Below are 22,263 nucleotides of genomic sequence, written 5' to 3' on the forward strand. Positions count from 1 at the left end.
AAATAATACTACATCCGTTTCAGGTTTACGTGAATCTATTTCCTTTTGGGTCCGTTTCAAAAAGAATGACCCCTTTCTAAATTTAGAAATAATTTACCTTAAACTTCCAATTCTACCCTTAATGAGAAACTTTTATAACCACACAAATACTTTGGATCCCTTTTTAACTTGACTATAAATTCAAAAAATCTTCATTTTTTCTTAAATTTCGTGCACAGTCAAATAAGTTTACATAAATTGGAACAAAGAGAATAATTTTATAAGCTTTTAGTAGCTCTATCAAAATCTTTATTAATCTTTTACCATTAAACTCTTATCCACGGTGGATGTATATACCTTGTCTTCCTCTAATCATTGTTTCTTTTATTGTCTTTTTTAGTTGGCAACTAGCTTTCATTTACTTAAAAATTGCAGCTTTTATAATATTATTATTGTGTAACAAGAAAAGAAGAATAAAAAAACAATCGCTGTGAATATAGTTAGTTGGTCTAACTAACTAACCTGAGTTCTCTAGTATGGAATCGTTGTTAGAGACCGCTTTACCCTCTAAAGTGAGACTTTTCGGCGCGAATCCAGATTTAATCGGGCCCAATGCGAATATCGGATATCATATGAAAACCACACAAAAAAAAAGAAGGAAAGAATATAATTAGTTGGTCAAGGGGCCTCCAGTTCTGAGGGCAGCCTGTAGGAAATAACTACAGGAGAAGTCCAATTTATTATGCATTAGCTGCCATTGAAGAACCAATTCAAAGACTTTTCAAAAGTTTTCCAAGCTGGTGGCCAAAACACAAAGACCATACAATTGACCTCTTCAACAATCCTACTATATTAATTACATGATTTTTCACTTTTTGCATTCAAATTTAGGTTAGTGTTTACACCAACTGAGTAAGTTATAGTTAATTAATACAAATTATAGAGGCAGAGCTAGGATTTGAACCTTATAAACGTTCTCGCTTTTGTTTATCGATATTGTGTGTGTAATACGTTTACTTTAGTTGAAAATATATTACTTCAGATCCTATGCTTTCTAGTAGTCTTTTAGCTCTATTAAAATTCAATTGGCCTCATATGAATTAAAAGGGAATATATAGTCAGTAAGGATTCATATAGTCGAATCAAATTTATTTGAGATTGAGAAGTAATTATTATTATTTTTAATGTGCGCCGTTGTTACCTACCTACAATCCCTTGTTTTTCTTTTTAAGGTTGACTAGCTAGTTTTTAAGATGTTCCAATGCACCAAGTCGAAGAGATGCTGAGATTATGTCAAATACTGATAAGCATAATAAATAATTTACTAATATATTATCAGATCAGAATTAATTAAAGGTATTTGTCCCAATTGGAATAATGTACTAGCGTTTAACAAGTATGCATTTCGTCACGATGAATCTTGTTAAAAGTCAAAATCTTTTATATTGCTGAGGGCCAACTTTTTAGAGGGGGTAAAGTAGAACTGCAAGACAAACACGTGTGATACAAAATGACTTAATCGAACATCTTCTATATACAAGAAATTAGTCAATTATTAAAATAAAACATAGCAAATAAAAATACATAAAGATCTACTGTGATACCCCAACCAGGAAAATCTCATATTAACAAAATATGGGAGAGATACAAAGTATATATGTAAACAAACCTTAAACTTTAGTAATGCATTTTAAAGTTGTGCGGGCCCTAATCTAAAGCGGACAATATTATTGGTAGGCTGAGCTTTTACTTTTGATACAACTAGAGATATCACTCCAATCAACTAAAAGATATTTCGAGTTTTAAATTGTGTGTTTACTAATTCTCGGGAATTTCTCGAATACCAAAAATATATATAATTGAGATTGTAACATCCAATCTGTGTGCCAAAGGAGGTGGGATTGTTGCATTTACATAATATCTTTGTATGGTGGGGAGTCTTGGCGTAACTGATAAAGTTGATATTATATGACCAGGAGGTCACGGGTTCAAGCCGTGGAAACAGCCTCTTGCAAAAATGCAAGATAAGATTGCGTACAATAGACACTTGTGATCTTGTCCTTCCCCGGATTCTGCGCATAGTGGAAGCACAGTGCATACCTTTGTATGGTCAAGCTAGTTGCGTCCATGTTTTGTACGCTAAAAAAAAGTGGAGTTATCATTTATTATCAATGACAATGCATGTGATTTACCATTTAATGATTTGCTTTTTTGGGTAATTTCCAAATTCATTGATTGGTAGGATCACACGTTGTTCGTAGCTTCAACTTCTAGAAATAAAATAAAAAAAGATTGTGGATTACTGCAATTTAGGTGAGATGTGTAATATTTCAATAAAATCCTAATTTAGAAAACGATTCTAAGAAATTTAGTGTTAAAAATAGTGTTATTTTTCTCTAGTACATTCACGCCTCTTGAAAGTGAATGTTAATAACCCGCTATAACATGTCAAACTATATTAATACATAGTAAAATATTATTTCCGCTGTTAGTATATATACCTCTAATACATTCGCGGCTCTTGAAAGTGAAGGGACAAAAAGGAACAAAATGGGATTAAAATTTTTATAAACAAAAGTCTTGCGATTTTGAAACTACCAACGCAAAGGTTGATGATACTCAATTATTACAAGTGATTTAATTTTGTAAATATTTTTTATACCATCCCTAAAAAAACTTATAAATTCCATAAAAAGACAAGGAAATAATCGGTCAACCAAAACCAAGCAACTTTGGTCCAATCCTAAGTAAAGGTTGCAAAGTACTAGGATGAAACTTCCTCCCAAAAAGAAAACAAATTGAACTCAACTCTCCATTATAACTACAATTAAACCCATACCTAACACTATCCAAAAACTCCTCCGTTACATCTTTTCTCAAAAATGTTGTCGGGTGCGAGCCGCCAGCCGACCAATCGGCCCATGTAACGCTCCAATTCGACGTTAATTTAGGACAAACTTTGTTCACTAATGTTGGCAAGTAATGTTCGTCCATGTAACAAGGTGGTGTACAATAATTCTTAAAAACAGGGTAATATGTCACGTCAGAGATAATTTTAAGGGCGAGTTTGCGATGAACTTCGAACCATTGCGAGCCCTTTCGCCAATCTGAAATTGTTATGATCGGGTGCATACGTTTGTTGTACCTCCCACGACCTATTTTCCTCGGATCGTCGAATAATCCTAGGAAACTTTGGTTGGATTTTGTTAGGAAATTGTAAATTGTAGTGAAGTTGAACAAAGGAATGCATGTTTCGGAGAGTAATATGAATCTTTCGTTGGAGATGTCGAGGAGTGCATTTGCAAGAAGTCGTCTCTCTGCATCAATCATACTTGCTCTTCCCCATTGTACTGTCTGCATGAAAGATAGTACTTATGATGTTATGAGGTGCACTTTAGCATACAAAAGAAATTACCCCCCTCCCCCGGTCCCAAATATTAGTTGTTTTGTTAAACTAAATTTATTTTAGAAAATATTTGAAATTTTAGAAAAACGAGAGGTCATTTATTTATTTTCTAAAGCTACCTAATTGTTTTAATTAGTGTTAATAAAGTGAGACGCTTAAAAAGAAAGATAAAGGGTAATTTAAACAAATGCTCTTCTGGTTAAGGCTACATGGTTTGAAAGGTTACCAAAATACTAGAACTAATTACCTGAATTTCATATAAAGTACTTTTAGGTTGGTTTGTTTTATAGAAAATCCCAAAAACAAAGGCTTAAGTGAAGGGTTTTTTCCCCCTATAAAGTTACTTAAAAGTTAATTACAAGTATCTGTCAGTATATAGAAGCTAAATTATTGAAAAAATGACATTGTATCGCCACTCTCAAAATAATAGTAAAAAAATATATAATTTTTGTATAAATATACATTTTGTATGCTATATACAAATTTTATACATTTTTTTCAGCTAACAAATCATATAGACCAACTTAGGATAAAATGACTCTTTATTTCTCCCCAATTTTTGGTTCACTTTATTCCTTGGCATATAGGAAATTTTAATTCTGCATGGTGGAATTATGATCACATAGGTAAAGTTATGGAGTTTTAGGAATCTGAGAAGAAAGCGGAAAAATGTAAGAAGAATTAACCTAAATAGTCGTTTACCCAACCGCTTAAAATAAAAAAATTCGGCGAATGTATAATATATGCATAGTCCATTAAATAATATGTGTATAACCAATCACCAATATGTGTGTGTAACCATGTATAATCTATGTATACCTGCTAAGAAAGTAAACAGTGAATCCGACCAGCTAGTTGTATAAGATCCCAAAATGTAATAGGTAAAAAACAAAATAATTAGGAAAAATTGCCTAAATACAAAAAATATATGAGTGTTTGAACCTGGCTAGGTATCCTCCTTTTGTAAAACACAGATGATGGTGGAGGCTCAAAGTTGAACTCTGGTGAAGTATGTAGGTATATTGAAAACAACCCTTCATTTCTTTTAAAGAACATCTCCCAAAGTGGTGCTAAAGGCAATCTTCCCCTTGTTAAGAACAAGAATGCCACTTTTGGAGTTCTATTAAAAGGGTATTCTTTTACTTGAGACACCATTGAAGCTCTCCACATTAGTTCATCGTCGTTCATCGCGTGCCAAAGATCCTTAGGAGAAAGAAAATCTTTCAAATCCATGCTCTTATTTGAACTAGAATTAGATGAAGAGTTACAAACAAGATGTGTCGAGACGACTGAGAGATTGTAGATTGGTGATGAGAGTGTAGTGAGTTGATGAGGAAAGTAGAAATCTTCATAGATAACAATCTTCTTGAATTGGTCATTGATGAACATTCCTAAGAGTAGTACAAAAAATGCCATAGACAAAGTAAAGACAATGGTAGTAACAATTTGGAAACTCATTTGTTCAACTTCTCTTTTTATGCGTATAGAGATTTCTCTAACAGACATGGCTATGTACATTTCTTGTTACCTTCTATTTTGTTTAGTTTAAATATGATAACATAAGGTATCAATTTATGATATCTATAAAGTGAGAAAATGAGGAATGCAGCAAAAATGTGTAAAGGGAATGAATGCAAAGGCGCATGGGAAGTGTTGGCATAGGGCAAGAAGAAAATGTGAAAATGAAAGAAGTAAGGTGTGGTTTTTGTTTTTATTGCAGTTAAAGTAAACTGCAATTATGAGCCCTGAAGAAAGAACAGAGTGTGGAGGAAATGAATGGTAAAGAACGGGTTTAAGTTATATAAACTGACAGTATAAAGAAACGGCTTAAAAGTTACATAATTTAACTTGTAGCAAGTTACTACATTATTTTTGAAAATTTTACCTCCTATAGCAAAGGTATACACTCTATTTATCATAAACCAAAATTATTTTAAAATATTATTTTCTATAGCTGTCTTTTATATTTTATAGCAAAATAAGTATTTTATGGTATATACTACCATCGAGACATGAAATAATGCACGAAATAAGGCATGAAATACGCTATTTATGTTTTTCCTCTCTCTTAGACAACTGGACATACCTATTTTTAAGGGATTGTCGTTACTGTATTCATGAATACATGGCGTGAATACATGCGCGTACAACTGTATTCATGAATACAGCAGTGCGAATACATGTGAATACATGCGCGTACAGCTGAACTGCCCTGATTTTAGGCGCTTTTGCTGTTGTATTCATGAATACATGTGAATACATGCGCGTACAGCTAGACTGCCTGATTTTAGGCGCTTTTTACTGCTGTATTCATGAATATAGCAGCGCGAATATAGTGTACAGTTGGACTGCCCTGATTTTAGGCACTTTTTACCGTTGTATTCATGAATACAGGAGCACGAATACATGTGAATAGACTATCGTAACATTTGAATAGTAGCTATAGGAAGTAATTATGTAGATGGTAGCTATAGAAAGATAATAGGTTTCTGAAAATTCTTCTTTATTTTTAGACTTATCTTGTTTGAAACTTGTTATTGTAGATGCCTTTAACCTGATAGCATTAAAATATTATACGTCGTAAGTGCATACAACATAAACTCATGCAGTGAGAAAATGGACAAGGATACAGTATATGATAAATGATGCATAGAATTTACTTCATTACCACCCTTTTTACATATTTTACCATCACTTTAAACTACATCCACACCGCGCGACCTGCTCCATGCATGGATTACATGTGAACAAGAAAGCAGATGCTGAAATTCTGTATGCTTAAAATGACAAATAATGTACGGAGCTGAACAACTTATTGTGCAGAATTACATTAGGAATAGGCATTGATCTTAGACAGTAAAAAGAGAAAGAAGATACTATATACAGCTACTGAGTTTGATGCTCATCATCCATGAAACAATAGGCACCGCTAATGAAAAATGCACTCATCGATGAAGTAACAGGCACAGCTAAACACAAGATGGTTTCTGCATTAACTGTCTCAGAAGTTTTGTGCTCAATAAACATTATATCTTGTCTATCGTCTAATTAATCCAATCTCATACTTCAGCCACAAAGAAATATCAGAGATGCAGAAATGCAGAACAATTGTGGCGAGATATGCATACAACATTATCAATGTAATTTACTCCTAAAAACCGGGAATTCAAATATCTTACCCCTTCTCTTAGAACTACTGGTACATTGAGAGAGAGGATGACCTGGAGCCAGCCGGTATTAACTTCCTTAATAAACTCTGCTTTCTGGAGCAAGAATTCTTTGCATCACCTAGAAAAAGTTTGTTTCTTTGTGGAGAATGATACAGCCAAGCAACCGATGGCCACGGCCCCAGTACCAACTATTAAAGCCGCTCTCATCGTGTGATGCTTTATTGAGAATGCACTACTTGAGTATTCGAATAGCCACCTTAAAAGGAAACGCAACGCACAAGTTGCTTGAAAATTTTGGATCGAAAAATCCTGCAAATCAATGATGGAAATAACTTTAGGCCCTTGATAATATGAAACCAAGTCACAAACAGATACAATGCTTTTGAGAAAATGATCTGTATTCAAGACTGTATCTGATGAATTTTATTTAGGCAGTACAGACTATTACAGCGAAAATAAGTAGCCGTCCAACCTAAAGGAATAAAGGTAATTGCAGGTCTTAGTGGGCAGCTTTCTGAAAGTTTCCTTATTTTTTATGCACCTTGTCAGCAAACTCAGCACAACTGCGATTGAAATTTTCTAAAGAGAAGTCCTGCACATGACACAGAAAAGTTTGGGATCCTAATCAATTAAGTTACTAAAGACATGAATATATGGCCCAACTATTGTACTTATATCTACACTCAAGCTAGAAACAGAGCAAATCAGCATCCAGAAGTGTTTGCATACACTATCATCGATAATTTTCTCTAGGGGCCCAAATCTAGTTTATGGATCACCAAAAGTTTCCACGAAAAGGGACTAGCAATCATATCTACTTCATGATAAAATAATTCAAGAAACATAAGCTCTTGTAATATGAAAACTTTCAACCTGAAAATTGGAAAAAAATTGCAAAATACCACATTCCATGGACCACAACTCAACGAAACTGATAGGTTTGACAGTGAACTGAGCTCATCATAGCCCGTAAGATAGCCATGCAATGTAGATTTCAAAGAGGAGCATTGATTTTAGTAGCTTATTCTTTGTCCTTAATTTGACATCCTTCTTGCAGACCATTCGTCCTAGGTATGTTCAACCTGATTAACAGGCTTCAATGAGTTGATTTTTCACTACAGGACAGTGCATCAGATGGATATTGAGACAGAACATTGAATGTGCAAATAGTTCTCCACTATAAAATGGTAGTAAATAACAATGAGAATAACAATCAAGAAGACAGATGGATATCACATAGAAAACTAAAATAATTTAAATCGGATGTGAATATGCTAAACAAAAGTGATTATGAAGATGAGCTCAGACGTATAAAGAATTGAGGTTGAATCCACAAAGGAGCAAAGAAGACATACATTTGGTAACTTGTCCTGCAGTGCTAGATGATCCACGTGGAGTCTCACATTTGATGAGGCATAAAACCAGAGGCTTCGGTCAACTTCAGCATAAGTATAAGCAACTATGTCAAATAACGTTTTGGCGCCATTCTCTATGGCCTTTAAGATGGTTGATTCTCTGTGTCTCCGGTTTCTGAAAATCCCAGGTAACACTAAATTAGATGTGCATCAATTGAATCTAGCCGTGTTTTTGTTTAATACAGTTTTTTAGAATGAAAATCTAGCTTTGATTGGCATCTGGCATGAAAATTGTAAATAAACATAAAACTAACTGAACAAATTTCACTGCTTAACACATATATTAACAGAATGATAAATTAAACAAGAGTAAAAGAATTACATAGTGGGAGAAAGCAACAAGGTAAACATGCAGGTTTGCTACATAAATTGTAAATCATATATAAATATGTCCAAGTGGCTGATAGACAGAAAAGACACTTTGGGTAAAAATATTTGTGGAATATGTCATAAGAGGTATCAGTTTCATACCTGAGATACCCACAGAGCATGTGTTTTGGCCACATATTAATTCTTCCATGCATTGGAATCAAAGCATGAGGGGAGAGCTCAATGAATTTGTATGTTGTCTCAAAGTAATCCTGTATAAAACAAGTTGCAATTTCAATATTGAAATTTCGAAAAGAAGAAAAATTTAACATATGACCACCCCACTCCTTGCTTTAATTCTTATCTTATTCACAAGGGTATTATAAAAAAGAGCAAAAATCCTTATCAAAAAATAAAAATAAAACTGGTAAAATTAAAGTAGATAGTAATTTAGCTTTAGAGAATTCAGCTATGTGCTCTTGTTGAACACCCCACCACTAGCTACAAGAAACACATATCCACTATTTTAGCAAGTTTTTAGTGGTTATTGAGTGGATGTTTTCAAATTTACCAGGGGAAACCTGAATGTAGATAAAAGCTCCTCTGAAAGACAATATAAGGAACACAATGGTGCCACCAGTTTCACCCTAAGTACCCACAACAAACACAATACTAGAACTAGATTGTCATTCCATTCACTCAAACTGTTAATAGCATTCTCATGGACGTAGTTGATCCTTTTGATATAAATTAAACTTAAAAATTGTAACAAAATTTGCACGAGATGTTTGGTGTGTAGTCTTAATTCCCTCTTCGTTGAGTGGAGACACTAGTTGACAACAAGTTTTAAAAGTTATAGAGGGAAAAAGAGAAAGCTATTCAAGAAAATTATAGAATGCATGGAAAGGCTTGTCCATTGACATGAAAACAAGTATATGAGTTTTATATAGGGAAAAAAAGGAATGACGTGATTTTTTGGCTGATTAAGCTTCAAAGTCAGATCTTAGTAAGCATAATTGAACAACAGCAAATCATCAGTTTCTAATTAGCATTTGACGTATGACAGAGGCAAGAAGAAACATAGAGGTGCTGATATTAACTTACCCTCATATTTCCACCAGACGCCATATCTAAGAGAGCACTTCCTTGGCTGAAAACCAAGGGATACCCCACATTAGCAATTTTCTAGAAAGGAATAGGAAAATAAATGATAAAAGTTATGGCAAACAAATCTAAAGTTGTCCAAACACAATCACAGACTTCTTGATCAGATTGTTTGCCATATCATTATAAATAAGAGCTACATAAAAACTGGTAAGCAAGTCTGTAAGTTATTTACCAAGTGAACATACCAATTTGTTAAAGGAAGTGAAGTTTCTTGATCTAAAATATCTTACCCGACACAATGATCCCCCACAATCAACGAGTTTGTACTAACATGAAGCAGTCCCATATGTCCATCTGTATGCCCCTGAATCAAAATATTGTCACCAAAAGAATATGTTAAAGTTCCACAAAACTGATTACATGAAAATGTCAACGTGTTACATGGAAGATAGAGTTAAAACGGAAGTAAAACTAGGATGTGACTTTAACTTGATTGGTTTCTTACAACTTCTGGTATTAAGTTTAATCACAACTTCACCATGCTCTAGTAAAAATTCTTAATGGTCAAATCATCAAGAGGTCCCCTTAATCTCTGACTACCAGTGCAAATTTCATTGGGGAATGTGATACTCATCAGAGGAAACTGGGATAAAAATGGAGATTACCGGTGCAAAGACAACTCTTAATCTCTGACTGCCAATGCAAATTTCCTCAGATCCAGAAACTGAAACATACGGGAGAGACCAATCATCTGCATCACATGGGAATTACTTCTAAGTTACTAAATTCATTTACTTGATAAAGAATATTTCACTTTCACACGTACTGTGAGATTAATAAGATGGAAATGGTGCATGAAGTAGTTTCATGAGTATATTTTTTATTGAGCTCACTTGAGGTTACACTAATACAGTCATAGTCAAGTAGCAACTCTTCTTATTAGCTTGAAAGGGAAGATATAGATTCCCAAAAAAAAGGGGTAGAGAACTGCAACCCTTGCTAAGGTGATGTAATTATGGGAAGATAGACATTTTCTATTCTACAAAATTGAAAAAAGTTCTGACCTTTTCTAATGCGACGAATCGTATTTTCATGAGCCAAAAGACAAGCATCAGGACTGTACTTCTGGACTACTGAAAGACCTGAGCATAACAGTAAGCACACGGAGCACCAGATTATGTTTCAGGAATAACTTAGAAAACCTCCACATTAGTTTGGTAGACAGAGAAATTATTCATTGTGTTATAAAGTTTTCCCCTGCTTCTATTGAAATAGACATCCAATAATAAAGCCATGCTGCAATTAGTCAACAAACCTTCGCAGACGAGCCAGATAACTGTTTGTAAATTCATAACTGCAAAAAGAAGGCTATTTTTTTCTAATCCATAAAAATGGCCAGATGCAAGGAAAATGAAATTTGTGACTTACTTTACATGAAAACTAGGCTTTGGCCAGAAGGCTCAAGAAAGATACTTTCAAACAAAGGGCAAATACATAAGGATAACCTTTGATGAATATATATGATGACATCAATGTTGAGAAAATCAGATGATAGCATAACACTAAGCAGAGGAATATTTCCAGGTCTGGATGTGAAACTTTCTGCAGCTACTTACCATCAACATGATCGTTATGATGATGTGTCACAAAGACGATTAACTTTCTCGGTAAAGCAGCAATGATTTCCTTGAGCTAGTAATCCAAGCATCAGCGCATTGATATGTCAGCACAGCATAAAAGACAGAACCAATTACCAGAAAGAAAAAAAAAAAGATGAAAACAAAGAGAGAAGCATAATAAGTGTCTCAACCACTCCTAAATAGATTATCAAGACATACCGAAAAGAGAAACACGTGCAAAGACCCATTTACCGAGGTAAAGCTATCCATTTCATTATGTACTAACGTTGAACGAATATTCTCAGTTTTACCTCCTCTACTGCTTTTGCAATTGAAAGTGCCAGAACTAATTGACATTTTCTTTTAACAAACCACATATACTATTTTTTTATCCAAAATGTAAGCACCGGATAACCAGCAAGGAAGATCATAGGATAAAGAACAAAGCCTTCAGCCAGAAAGGTGAATCCTTAAAGCGTTATCATAATCTATGGGGTGGTAAGCAAACATACAAGAAATGTAGCAACACAGAATTAAAGTATGACAATTGCTCAGGAACTCTGAAAGATGGATATTTGGATAGTGAAGGGTCTCTTTAATGAGCTGTTATCTACTGTCACCTTAGAAACATTTCGGCCAAATTGTTCAAAGATTCTTCAGTAGAAGCGAACCTAGCTCTTATAGCAATTGGTCAGAATTTACTCAGGCAGGTATCACGCTAGTATTTGCCACCATTGCTTTTTTACAACTTTACATGATCCCTATAGAGTTATAGTCGACCAATCGCTATATATTTTGCAAAGATGCACTTAGGCCTGTGAAACTCTCTCACTTCAAAAAAAAAATGTATTAACAAGTGTACAAAACCCCAAGTGCATCTATATTTAGTAAAGGAAAATTGCTACACCATGTCCGCTTAAGACCAAATTTGCGAAAACAGTTGCTTGAGGGGATTATTTTTTGTATTCTCTGGTTTAACTTCTAAGACCGACAAAATGTCATTTGTTCATTGCACATTTTAAAAAGATTACGAAGTAGATTATGTACTACCTCTAACCTGTTCATATGAAGCAGACTTGCATCCGGGGTCTACTATGAGTGCTTCCCCATGGGCAACAAAACTATCATCGCAACCACTATCATTGCCTCCAGGCAGGAAAACAATTAAGTTTGTCGTGCGAAAAGGCTTAGCTGTTCTACTTTCCATAGGTATAACTTTAACACCAGGAGGGTACTCCTGATACATGAGGGAAAAAAACATTAGTGGGCAGTATTTTGTCCTTAAGATGATAAAAAAGTCAAAGAAACAGAATTTTCCATGTTTTCATTTTCACACATCAATTGATATCTGTTGCTTATCCCTTAATTTCTTTCTTGATTGCAGGTCTTTACAAAAGACTCTGGTCGGTTCATGAAACTTCATGTAAGAACGGTATTAATATTTTTCAAGATGCTTCTAAGGATGATTAGTCCCTAGTTGTGTATGATACCAATAGTTGTTAATCTATTCTTTCTTTCTCATTTCTAAAATAACACTTTGACAGGTAAGCAAGTACAGGACAAAAATAACAAACCTGAAACCGCAAGGTCTGCGGAACTTTCCAAGTCTCATCAGATTTCTTTGAATCATTCAGAAGACCAACAACCACCAATGATCCTACACGATCACTACAAGGCTTCACTTCAACAAGCATACTAACGCATTTATCGGTGCTCATCCACTTGCGGAACTCAACATCTGTTCAATATGAGTTACAATGTTACATTCTTGACAATCGTGGAGAGGAATAAAAAATATGGTATGTCGTATTTTGTAACTCATTAGCAATTATGGATGCCATCTCATTTGGGGAAAATAGCAAAGCAAAATAGCAGATTTATCAGTATGAAACTATGTAGAAGAGTAGTTATCATTTTATAACTGGTCCTGCAGAAGTAAACCACTTGGCAGTGCCATGCCTACACACGAACCACCAAAAATTGTGGTTCGAAATTTATTTCTAATTCCAAAATAAAGACACAAGTATGGAAATTACATCTAACAAGTTAACGACCCGTGTAGCTCTTTAAGGTGGACTAAGAGCAAGCTCAAATTGGGAGGCTACTGATTCTCTTTAGTAAGACTATAATGTAAGACCAGCTGAATCACAACAGCAGTATTCATATCAATACATGAAAGAGATAAGTCAAACATAAACTGAGTGAAGTCAGTCAAACCCGTCAATTTGCCATCTTTACGACCCAAAGTTCCAGTGATGTAGACTGTCTTTACGGGCAATCCTGGTCCAAATTCAGGCTCCTGTACATATTTCAGGAACTTCCACTCAACTGTGGTGTGCTCTAATTCCACTTGCTTTAGAACCTACAATAATCATCACCTACAAGCTTTAACCACTTCATATCGCAAAGTGCACATATGTATACACCACGGCATCTGGAAATAAGTCTCTTTTGGAATATATATCGCAAACATGAATCATAATTAAGGATAATGATAGTTATGATGACAACGCTAGTATAACAAAAAGGCAAAAGATACATGATTACTAACAAGTTATCTCTGGGTACATAATTTCTCAATTAACTGGTCTTAAGCTGTTTAATTGCCAATAAAGCTTCTAAGTGTCATACTTTACTTTTTAGCTTGTCCAATAAGGAATAACACTTTTGTATATTAAAAAACAATTTAACTTTAAACTTCATATTTTATAATCACACAAATGGCTATGACTTGTTTTAAACAACAAGTTTCAAAGTTAAATTATTTCTAAATATAAAAAGGTGTCATTCTTTTCGAGACAGACAAAAAATGAAAGAGTATTATAACCTAGCAAATATAAGCAAAAAGTAATTTGAAGCAAACCAAAGGGCAGCCCGATGCATTAAGCTCCCGCTATGTGCGGGTCCGGGGTAGGTTTGGACCACAAGGGTCTATTTGTAGGATTGAGGGAGGTGTTCATAATACGCAGCGGAAGACAATAACAATCCTAGTCAGAACTTTTCATGTTTAAAATTTATTTATATGTGAAAGATCGAATCTAAGACGTACCTGGTGAAGAGAGTCTCGTTTCAAAATTTCTTCGATAGTGCGAAAACTCTATGTTTATCCACACCGAGACCGATCTTTGCTATCAACTCTTTGATCAATGAAACCCGCGAACAAATTGAATGAAAACTTGTGCTGAAATTTGTCTCAAAAATTGCAGCCCAAAAGTTATTTCTTGACTCTTGCGGCATTTCCAAAAGAACTTACTTAGCCATATTCGTTTAGTTATGCATATATATTACTTCACCAACTCTTTCCCTTAAAGCTAAGGAAAATGATGAGGCTTTGACTGAATGTGATAATTCAACATTTTCCTTCTTTACAATTATTTATTATATTGTAAAGTTACAATCACATTTTATATATGCATGAAAGTGGCCGCCTACTTCAAGGAATTATTTCTATGTCCTTTTTTTGAAACATTCACGTTACTAATCCAATTCTAACTTGGATTCTAACTTAGAAATATTTTCCTATTATAAAATTCAAATCCCATCCCAATGGAATGAATCTGCCGAACGTCCTTTATGGACTTTGACGTGAAAATCCAATTCTAAATTGGATTTGATTCATAAGTCTTTCATTAATATTTTATATACATACCTTATATAAATAAATATTAATTATATATAACACATATATATTTTAACCAAGAGATATAATTTAATTTTCTATTCCAAATAGAAAACTTCAATTTGTTCACAATATTAATTATATCCTCTGTGCTAGCAAAGAATATAATAATATTTCATTTGGACTAAAACTTTATTTATTTATTTAACTAATTAAATTCTATAATTTAACTATCAAACAATAAAGTAATTAATCCTTTAGCAAAAATCAGAACACTCGTTAGTGTGCGACCCCATAAGTTCAATACTAAGCCGGTAGTAAATTGATCACATCAATATACTAATCAAGGGTGGCGTCTAGCAACACTCCTTAACGACCGGATAGCATGAATTATATAATTTACTCTCAAGAACCCGTAGAAGAATAATGTAGTAATTCCTTTTGTCCTTATAGCTTTGGGTCACCCTAGGATATGGTTCAACTGTCAAATCCTAATAGGCGACCAACTATGTGTTCATGTCAAATATAATCGACTATTGAATAACCTAATATAATTCATGACAACATGGAGCTTAAACTCATTACCAAGAGTTGACAGATTCCATCTTGATCAATCACTAATTCTACAAGTATTTAATCGTACCCAATATCCTTTCAACTATCGCCTAGGGCCATAGGTGTCTAGTATCAAAGCACAATAAATAACTTGTCAATTACTATGATGATATCAGGTCAAAGGAAACTCTTACATCACATTCTTCAAGAGAATACCCTATTGACAGTTTATGGTAATTCTAACCATTAGGAATTATCCAATGAATCAGTTCAATGATCATATGTCTATATGCATCATCTATTTATGTGATTTAGTTAATGAGATCAACTCATCTTTATCCCATAAAGACAATCACATAAATATTGATCTAATCGGATTACTAATGTCCAAATTAATAATCCTACAATCAACAACAAAATTTAGATTAAGTTGTAAGAGACTTTACTCTCATTATCATGATCTCCATCATGCTGATAAGTCTCAAAATTTAATCAAGGACCTTATTAAATTAATCAAGCAATTAATAATAACTATGATAAACGAATATCAAATGTCATATATTTTTATATCAAATAACATTCACAAAAATATGTTGAAATCATCAACTATGAGATTGGATCTAGGGCATATCTAATATATCCCTAACAATCTCCCACTTGCAATAGAGCCAATCGCTCTTGTACTAGAGCCAATCGCTCTTGTACTTCATTCCCAATTTCCACTTGTGCTTGTCAAACTCCTTTGCTCCAAGAGCTTTAGTGAATGGGTCTGCATCATTTTTCTTTCCATCAACCTTTTGAATCTCGACGTCTCCACGTTCAATGATCTCTCTTATCAAGTGATACATTCGCAGAACGTGCTTGGATTTTTAGTGTGATCTTGGTTCTTTTGCTTGAGCAATGGCTCCAATATTGTCACATAACAATGGAACTGCACCTTCTATTGAAGTAACCACACCAAGTTCAATTAAGAACTTTTCATCCATACAGCTTCACTAGCTGTTATATATTCTGCTTCAGTCACTAAATCAGCTACTGTAGCTTGTTTGGAATTTTTCCAACTCACTGCACCACCATTTAAGGTGAATACATAACCAGAAATAGATTTGCTATCATCTCTATCTGAAGAGAAGCTTGCATCAGTATAATCTTCAAGTTTCAACTCAGAATCTCCATAAATGAGGAATTGATCTTTAGTCCTTCTTAAGTACTTAAGAATGGTCTTTACCACTTTTCAATGTTCCTCACCGGGATTTGCCTAATATCATCTAGTCATTCCTAGTGCATAAGCCACATCAGGACGTGTACATGTCATGGTATACATGATAGCTCCCACTACACTAGCGTATGGGATCCTACTCATGCGTTCTCTCTCTTCAGGTGTTTTAGGACAATCCTCCCTACTGAGAGTCATTCCAGTGCCTATCGGTAGATAGCCTCTTTTGGAATTATCCATGTTATACCTCTTTAAGATGATATCAATGTACAAGGACTGGAAAAGCCCAAGCAACTTCCTAGATCTATCTCTATAGATCTTTATTCCTAATATATAAGCTGCTTCTCCCAAGTCTTTCATGGAGAACTGTTCAGATAGCCAAATCTTGATACTTTGCAATGCCAGTATATCATTTCCTATGAGCAATATGTCATCAACATACAGTACTAAGAATATGATTGTGATCCCACTAACCTTTTTGTACACACAAGGCTCTTCTTTGCATCTAACAAAATTGAACTTTTCAATTGTCTTATTAAAGCGAATATTCCAACTTCGAGAAGCTTGCTTTAGTCTATAAATGGATCTATGTAGCTTGCAAATTTTATTATGATCAGGCGGAGATGTGAAACCTTCAGGTTGTATCATGTACGCATCCTCTTCCAGCTCACCATTAAGAAAAGTTGTTTTCACATCCATTTGCCATATTTCATAATCGTAGTATGCTGCTATAGCAAGCAAAATCCGAATTGATTTGAACATTGCCACGGGAGAGAAAGTCTCATCATAGTCGACTCCTTCTTTCTGACGATATCCCTTGGCAACAAGACGGGCTTTGTAGGTCTCTACCTTTCCGTCTACTCCAATCTTTTTCTTAAAAACTCATTTAAAACCTATAGGTTTTATATCCTTTGAAGGTTCAACTAAAGTCCATACTTTATTTTCCTTCATGGATTCCATTTCGGATTCCATGGCCTTTTGCCATCTCTCATAGTCAGAACTTTGTATAGCCTCTTCGTAGGTCTTAGGGTCATTATCATTATGATCAACCTCATTTGATACATAATCTTGCACCATTAGATTTAATCTAGTTGGTACATGACGTTCTCGTGTAGACCTTCTAAGAGGTGCTTGTGCAACTTGCTCACCTTGTGTTGGATTTGGTTGTTCTTCAATTTGGTTTGGAACTGGTTCATTAACCTGTTCTTGAACTACATTTAGTTGTTGAACTTCAACCACTTGCCATGCAACTTCCTTGTCAACTTCAAAACATCCAATAAAGATTCTTCAACTTGTGTCTCATGATCTTGATATTGTGTTGATTCATTGGTTTCTTGAACTTCATCAAACTCTATTTCTCTACTATAATTTCCTTCTTAAAGAAAATTCCTTTCCAAAAAGGTTGCTCCTCTAGCAACAAACACTTTATAGTCAGAAAGGTGATAGAAATAATATCCCATTGTTTCTTTGGGATACCCAATGAACCTACACTTATCAGATCTTGAGTCAAGTTTATCGGATTGCAGTCTCTTAACATAAGCTGGACAACCCCAAACTTTAATATGCTTAAGGTTAGGCCGTCCTTTCCATATCTCATATGGTGTTGTAGAGACTGACTTAGTGGGAACTTTATTAAGTAGCTATGTTGCTGCTTCCAAAGCATATCCCCATAAATATATTGGAAGATCAGTGAACCCCATCATAGATCTCACCATATCTAATAAGGTTCGATTTCTCCTTTCAGACACACCATTATGTTGTGGTGTTCCTAGAGGTGTCCACTGTGAGAGAATCTCATTCTCTTTGAAATACCTCGTAAAATCTTCACTAAGATATTCTCCACCTCTATCAGACCTTAGTATCTTGATACTTTTACCCGTCTGTTTCTCAACTTCACTACGGAACCTTTTGAACATTTCAAAAGATTCAGATTTGTGTTTCATAAGATACACAAATCCATATCTTGACATATCATTAGTGAAGGTGATGAAGTAAGAATATCCACCTCTAGCTTGAATTTTCATGGGCCCACAAACATCTTCTCAATAATTTAGTAGCTCTTTCTCCATTTCCAGTAAATGGAGATTTGGTCATTTTTCTTTTGAGACAAGATTCACACGTTGGATATGATTCAAAATCATACTTGTCAAGGTACCTTTCCTTGTACAACTTGTTAATTCTTTTCTCTCCAATATGACCAAGCCTACAATGCCAAAGGTATGTATGATTTACTTGATCATCTCTTTTCCTCTTAAGACTTGAAACATGCATAATCGAATTAGCATTCACATTAGGTAAGACATAAACATCATGTTGGAGATAGCCATTCACATATAAATTATCACCATAATAAATAGAGCAAATACCATTGCTTATAATAATGCGAAACCACGTTTGTTTAACATAGAAGCTGAAATTATGTTCGAAACAAATTTAGAAACGTAATAACAATCATCCAACGTAAGTACTTTGCCCGTAGGCATTATTAAAGAAATTGATCTTATAGCTACGGCCGCAACTTTTGCACCATTTCTAACTTGTAGATTAATTTCTCCTTTCTTCAACCTTCTACTTATTTGGAATCCCTGTAACATATTGCAGATGTTATAACCACTGTCCACTGCCAGTATCTAATACCCATAATGAAGCATCAGTAGTAGTTAAAGAAACTTTGAAAACATTTTTCATTTGAGTCTTACCTTGTTTCTTGTCATTTAGAGTTGCAAGATACTCCTGGCAGTTTCTCTTCCAATGTCCTATCTTCTTACAATGGAAACATTCAGCATCAGATTGGTCAGCTTTGCTTTTGGGTTTGGTCACACCACCCTTAGGCGCAATAGGCTTCTTCTTGGGTTTATTTTTACCCTTACCCTTCTTCTTAAAAGAGTTTCCAACCAACATGACAGTTCCTTTCTTCTTCTCAGATGCAAGTTGATTCTCATAATCAATCAGCATGTTTAGCATCTCATGAAGCTCACAATCCATTTTATGCATATCGAAATTAATAACAAATTGCGAAAAGGATTCAGAGATTGACTGCAAGATCAAATCTTGAGAAAGCTCTTTACCCAGTTTGCACCCCAGCTTCTCAAGTTCTTCAATAAGATCAATCATATGATTGACATAGGGTCCAACTATAGAGTTTCCAGTCAATTTGGATCCAAAAAAACTCTTAGATAGCTGGTATCTAGCTGTCATGCTTTGTGTACCAAACATCTTCTTAAGATGTTCAATGATTGCAGTTGTATCCATATCCTGATGTTTCCTCTGGAGCTCAGAACTCATATAAGCGAGAATGATGCATTTGGTAGTCAGACATTCTTCCAAGTATTTCTGATAAATCTTGGTGGCGTCATCATCATCCTCATCTGGGACTTCCTTGGCAGGCTTATCGATCACATCAATAAGTTTTTCATGCATGAGAACAATTCTCAAATTTCTGTACCAATCATCAAAGTTTGGTCCTACCAACTTGTTGGTCTCAAGTATTCCATGCAATGATATAACAAACATATTGAGAAATCTAAAATTGGAAAAGAAAAAACAATATTATAAGAACATATTTACACATATCATAAAGACATGGACTTTTATCTAAATGATATTTCAACTAATTATTTTAAACTAGTTACCCTCATTATAGTTTAGGAAATCTTTATTTCTATTAGTGGAGTAAAGGAATCCTTTAACAATATGTATGAGTCACTTATCTCTTGGTTAAAATATATATGTGTTATATATAATTAATATTTATTTATATAAGGTATGTATATAAAATATTAATGAAAGACTTATGAATCAAATCCAATTTAGAATTGGATTTTCACGTCAAAGTCCATAAAGGACGTTCGGCAGATTCATTCCATTGGGATGGGATTTGAATTTTATAATAGGAAAATATTTCTAAGTTAGAATCCAAGTTAGAATTGGATTAGTAACGTGAATGTTTCAAAAAAGGACATAGAAATAATTCCTTGAAGTAGGCGGCCACTTTCATGCATATATAAAATGTGATTGTAACTTTACAATATAATAAATAATTGTAAAGAAGGAAAATGTTGAATTATCACATTCAGTCAAAGCCTCATCATTTTCCTTAGTTTTAAGGGAAAGAGTTGGTGAAGTATTATGCATATATATATATATATATATATATATATATATATATATATATATATATATATATATATATGCATAACTAAACAAATGTGGCTAAGTAAGTTCTTTTGGAAATGCCGCAAGAGTCAAGAAATATTCGGACAAGAAAAACAGTTTTTCTGTTCATTTACTTTTGGGCTGCAATTTTTGAGAAAAATTTCAGCCCAAGTTTTCACTCAATTTGTTCGCGGGTTTCATTGATCAAAGATTTGATAGCAAAGATCGGTCTCGGTGTGAATACACATAGAATCTTCGCACTATCGAAGAAATTTTGAAACGAGACTCTCTTCACCAGGTACGTCTTAGATTCGATCTTTGACATGTAAATAAATTTTAAACACGAAAAGTTCTGCCTAGGATTGTTATTGTCTTCCGCTGCGTGTTATGAACACCTCCCTCAATCCTACAGTGGTATCAAAGCACAATAAATAACTTGTTCATACTATGATGATATCAGGTCAAAAGAAACTCTTACATCACATTCTTCAAGAGAATATCTTATTGACAGTTTATGATAATTCTAACCATTAGGAATTATCCAATGAATCGGTTCAATGATCATATGTCTATATGCATCATCTATTTAAGTGATTTAGTTAATGAGATCAACTAATCTTTATCCCATAAAGACAATCACATAAATATTGATCTAACCGGATTACTAATGTCCAAATTAATAATCATACGATCAAGAACAAAATTTAGATTAAGTTGTAAGAGATTTTACTCTCATTATCATGATCTCCATCATGATGACAAGTTTCAAAATTTAATCAAGGACCTTATTAAACTAATCAAGCAATTAATAATAACTATGATAAACGAATATCAAATGTCATATATTTTTGTATCAAATAATATTCACAAAAATATGTTCAAATCATCAAATATGAGATTGGATCTAGGGCATATCTAATATATCCCTAACACTATTTTACGCATATTTACCCTGCATTTCTGCAAGAGTCTATTTCCACGGCTCGAACCGGTGACCCCTTGGTCACATGGCAACAACTTTAACAGTTATGCGCTCCCCTTCATAATTTGAAGCAAACAAATAAATAAATAAAGTTATGTAGAATTCTTTCAGTGTACCTTAAGGAGAGCTGAATTAAGATCAAATTTAGTTAAGTCAAGCTCATGTGAACAAGATTCGGGGACTTGAACCACAATCTGATTATCAGAAGGAGAATCAAGAGGTATTAATGGAGCAGAAGGCAAATCCCAGAGAGGGGAATCTAAGAAAGAGTCATACTCGGGATCGTTGAATTTTGGAGGTGGGTTTTGTTTAACTAGTAGGAATTCGGTTTCATTTGAAGGGTTTTTGATGATTATTGCTAGATTATAGGAAGGAGTCGCCATTGACGTAAGTAGTTTCAGTGCAAAGTGTAAGTTGAATAGTTTTAAGTTTTAATAGGAATTTTTATTTTGTTTTGGTGGGTGGGTGGTTGTTTTAGGCTTTAAAGCTGTTATTGGTAGTTGAAACTAACCATTTATCCAATATCAATGTTGAGATTGAGTTAACAATTGTTGCCTCTGGCTTAAACGGTAATACTTTTAACTTTTGATCTCGAAGTTGTGCGTGGGATCAAAAGTTAAATATCACCCCCAAAAAGTGTCCTTTTTCTATAGTTTTTTGTTGATTTTTTAAGTCTAAAGTTTATTCATCCAAAATTATAAATAGTTCTCGGGTTCGAGACATAGGATAGA

The 22,263-nt window shown here is 34.1% G+C and overlaps 2 protein-coding genes across 4 annotated transcripts; both read right to left on the reverse strand.

The window, feature by feature from the left end:
• Window positions 1-2,610: 2,610 nt before the first annotated feature.
• On the reverse strand, window positions 2,611-5,037 carry LOC107765996 (glycosyltransferase BC10-like). Its single transcript, XM_016584705.2, has 2 exons — window positions 4,328-5,037; window positions 2,611-3,333 (listed from the first exon to the last, which is right to left on the reverse strand). Exons 1-2 carry the CDS (start codon window positions 4,901-4,903, stop codon window positions 2,692-2,694), a joined length of 1,218 nt encoding a protein of 405 aa, XP_016440191.2. The 5' UTR covers window positions 4,904-5,037; the 3' UTR covers window positions 2,611-2,691.
• Window positions 5,038-6,355: 1,318 nt separating this feature from the next.
• On the reverse strand, window positions 6,356-21,998 carry LOC107765995 (uncharacterized). Of its 3 annotated transcripts, none has more exons than XR_012706523.1 (13): window positions 21,649-21,997; window positions 13,223-13,367; window positions 12,580-12,743; window positions 12,063-12,242; window positions 11,003-11,078; window positions 10,451-10,528; window positions 10,052-10,137; window positions 9,677-9,750; window positions 9,384-9,429; window positions 8,442-8,551; window positions 7,911-8,085; window positions 7,028-7,147; window positions 6,356-6,864 (listed from the first exon to the last, which is right to left on the reverse strand). XR_012706523.1 is itself a non-coding variant. In XM_075247258.1 (12 exons), the coding sequence occupies exons 1-12, from the start codon at window positions 21,913-21,915 to the stop codon at window positions 6,670-6,672; spliced, it is 1,596 nt and encodes a 531-aa protein (XP_075103359.1). In that variant the 5' UTR covers window positions 21,916-21,998; the 3' UTR covers window positions 6,356-6,669. The 3 variants fall into 3 exon arrangements, 1 of the variants encoding a protein (XP_075103359.1); XR_012706524.1 differs by having other exon boundaries at window positions 7,004-7,147; XM_075247258.1 differs by lacking the exon at window positions 7,028-7,147 and having other exon boundaries at window positions 21,649-21,998.
• Between the last annotated feature and the right edge of the window lie 265 nt (window positions 21,999-22,263).

This window comes from Nicotiana tabacum, chromosome 24 (assembly GCF_000715075.1).
Source record: "Nicotiana tabacum cultivar K326 chromosome 24, ASM71507v2, whole genome shotgun sequence".
In the NCBI taxonomy this organism is placed as follows: domain Eukaryota; kingdom Viridiplantae; phylum Streptophyta; class Magnoliopsida; order Solanales; family Solanaceae; genus Nicotiana; species Nicotiana tabacum.

Coding starts and splice junctions, on each gene's coding strand:
- LOC107765996 (XM_016584705.2), bottom strand. CDS start 4,903: ATGTACATAGCCATGTCTGTTAGAGAAATCTCTATACGCATAAAAAGA. Junction 3,334..4,327: donor AAAGGAGGATACCTAGCCAG/GTTCAAACACTC, acceptor TCTTTCATGCAG/ACAGTACAATGGGGAAGAGC.
- LOC107765995 (XM_075247258.1), bottom strand. CDS start 21,915: ATGGCGACTCCTTCCTATAATCTAGCAATAATCATCAAAAACCCTTCA. Junction 9,751..10,051: donor TAAGAGTTGTCTTTGCACCG/GTAATCTCCATT, acceptor ATTTTGATTCAG/GGGCATACAGATGGACATAT. Junction 8,552..9,383: donor CGTCTGGTGGAAATATGAGG/GTAAGTTAATAT, acceptor TGTTTTATACAG/GATTACTTTGAGACAACATA.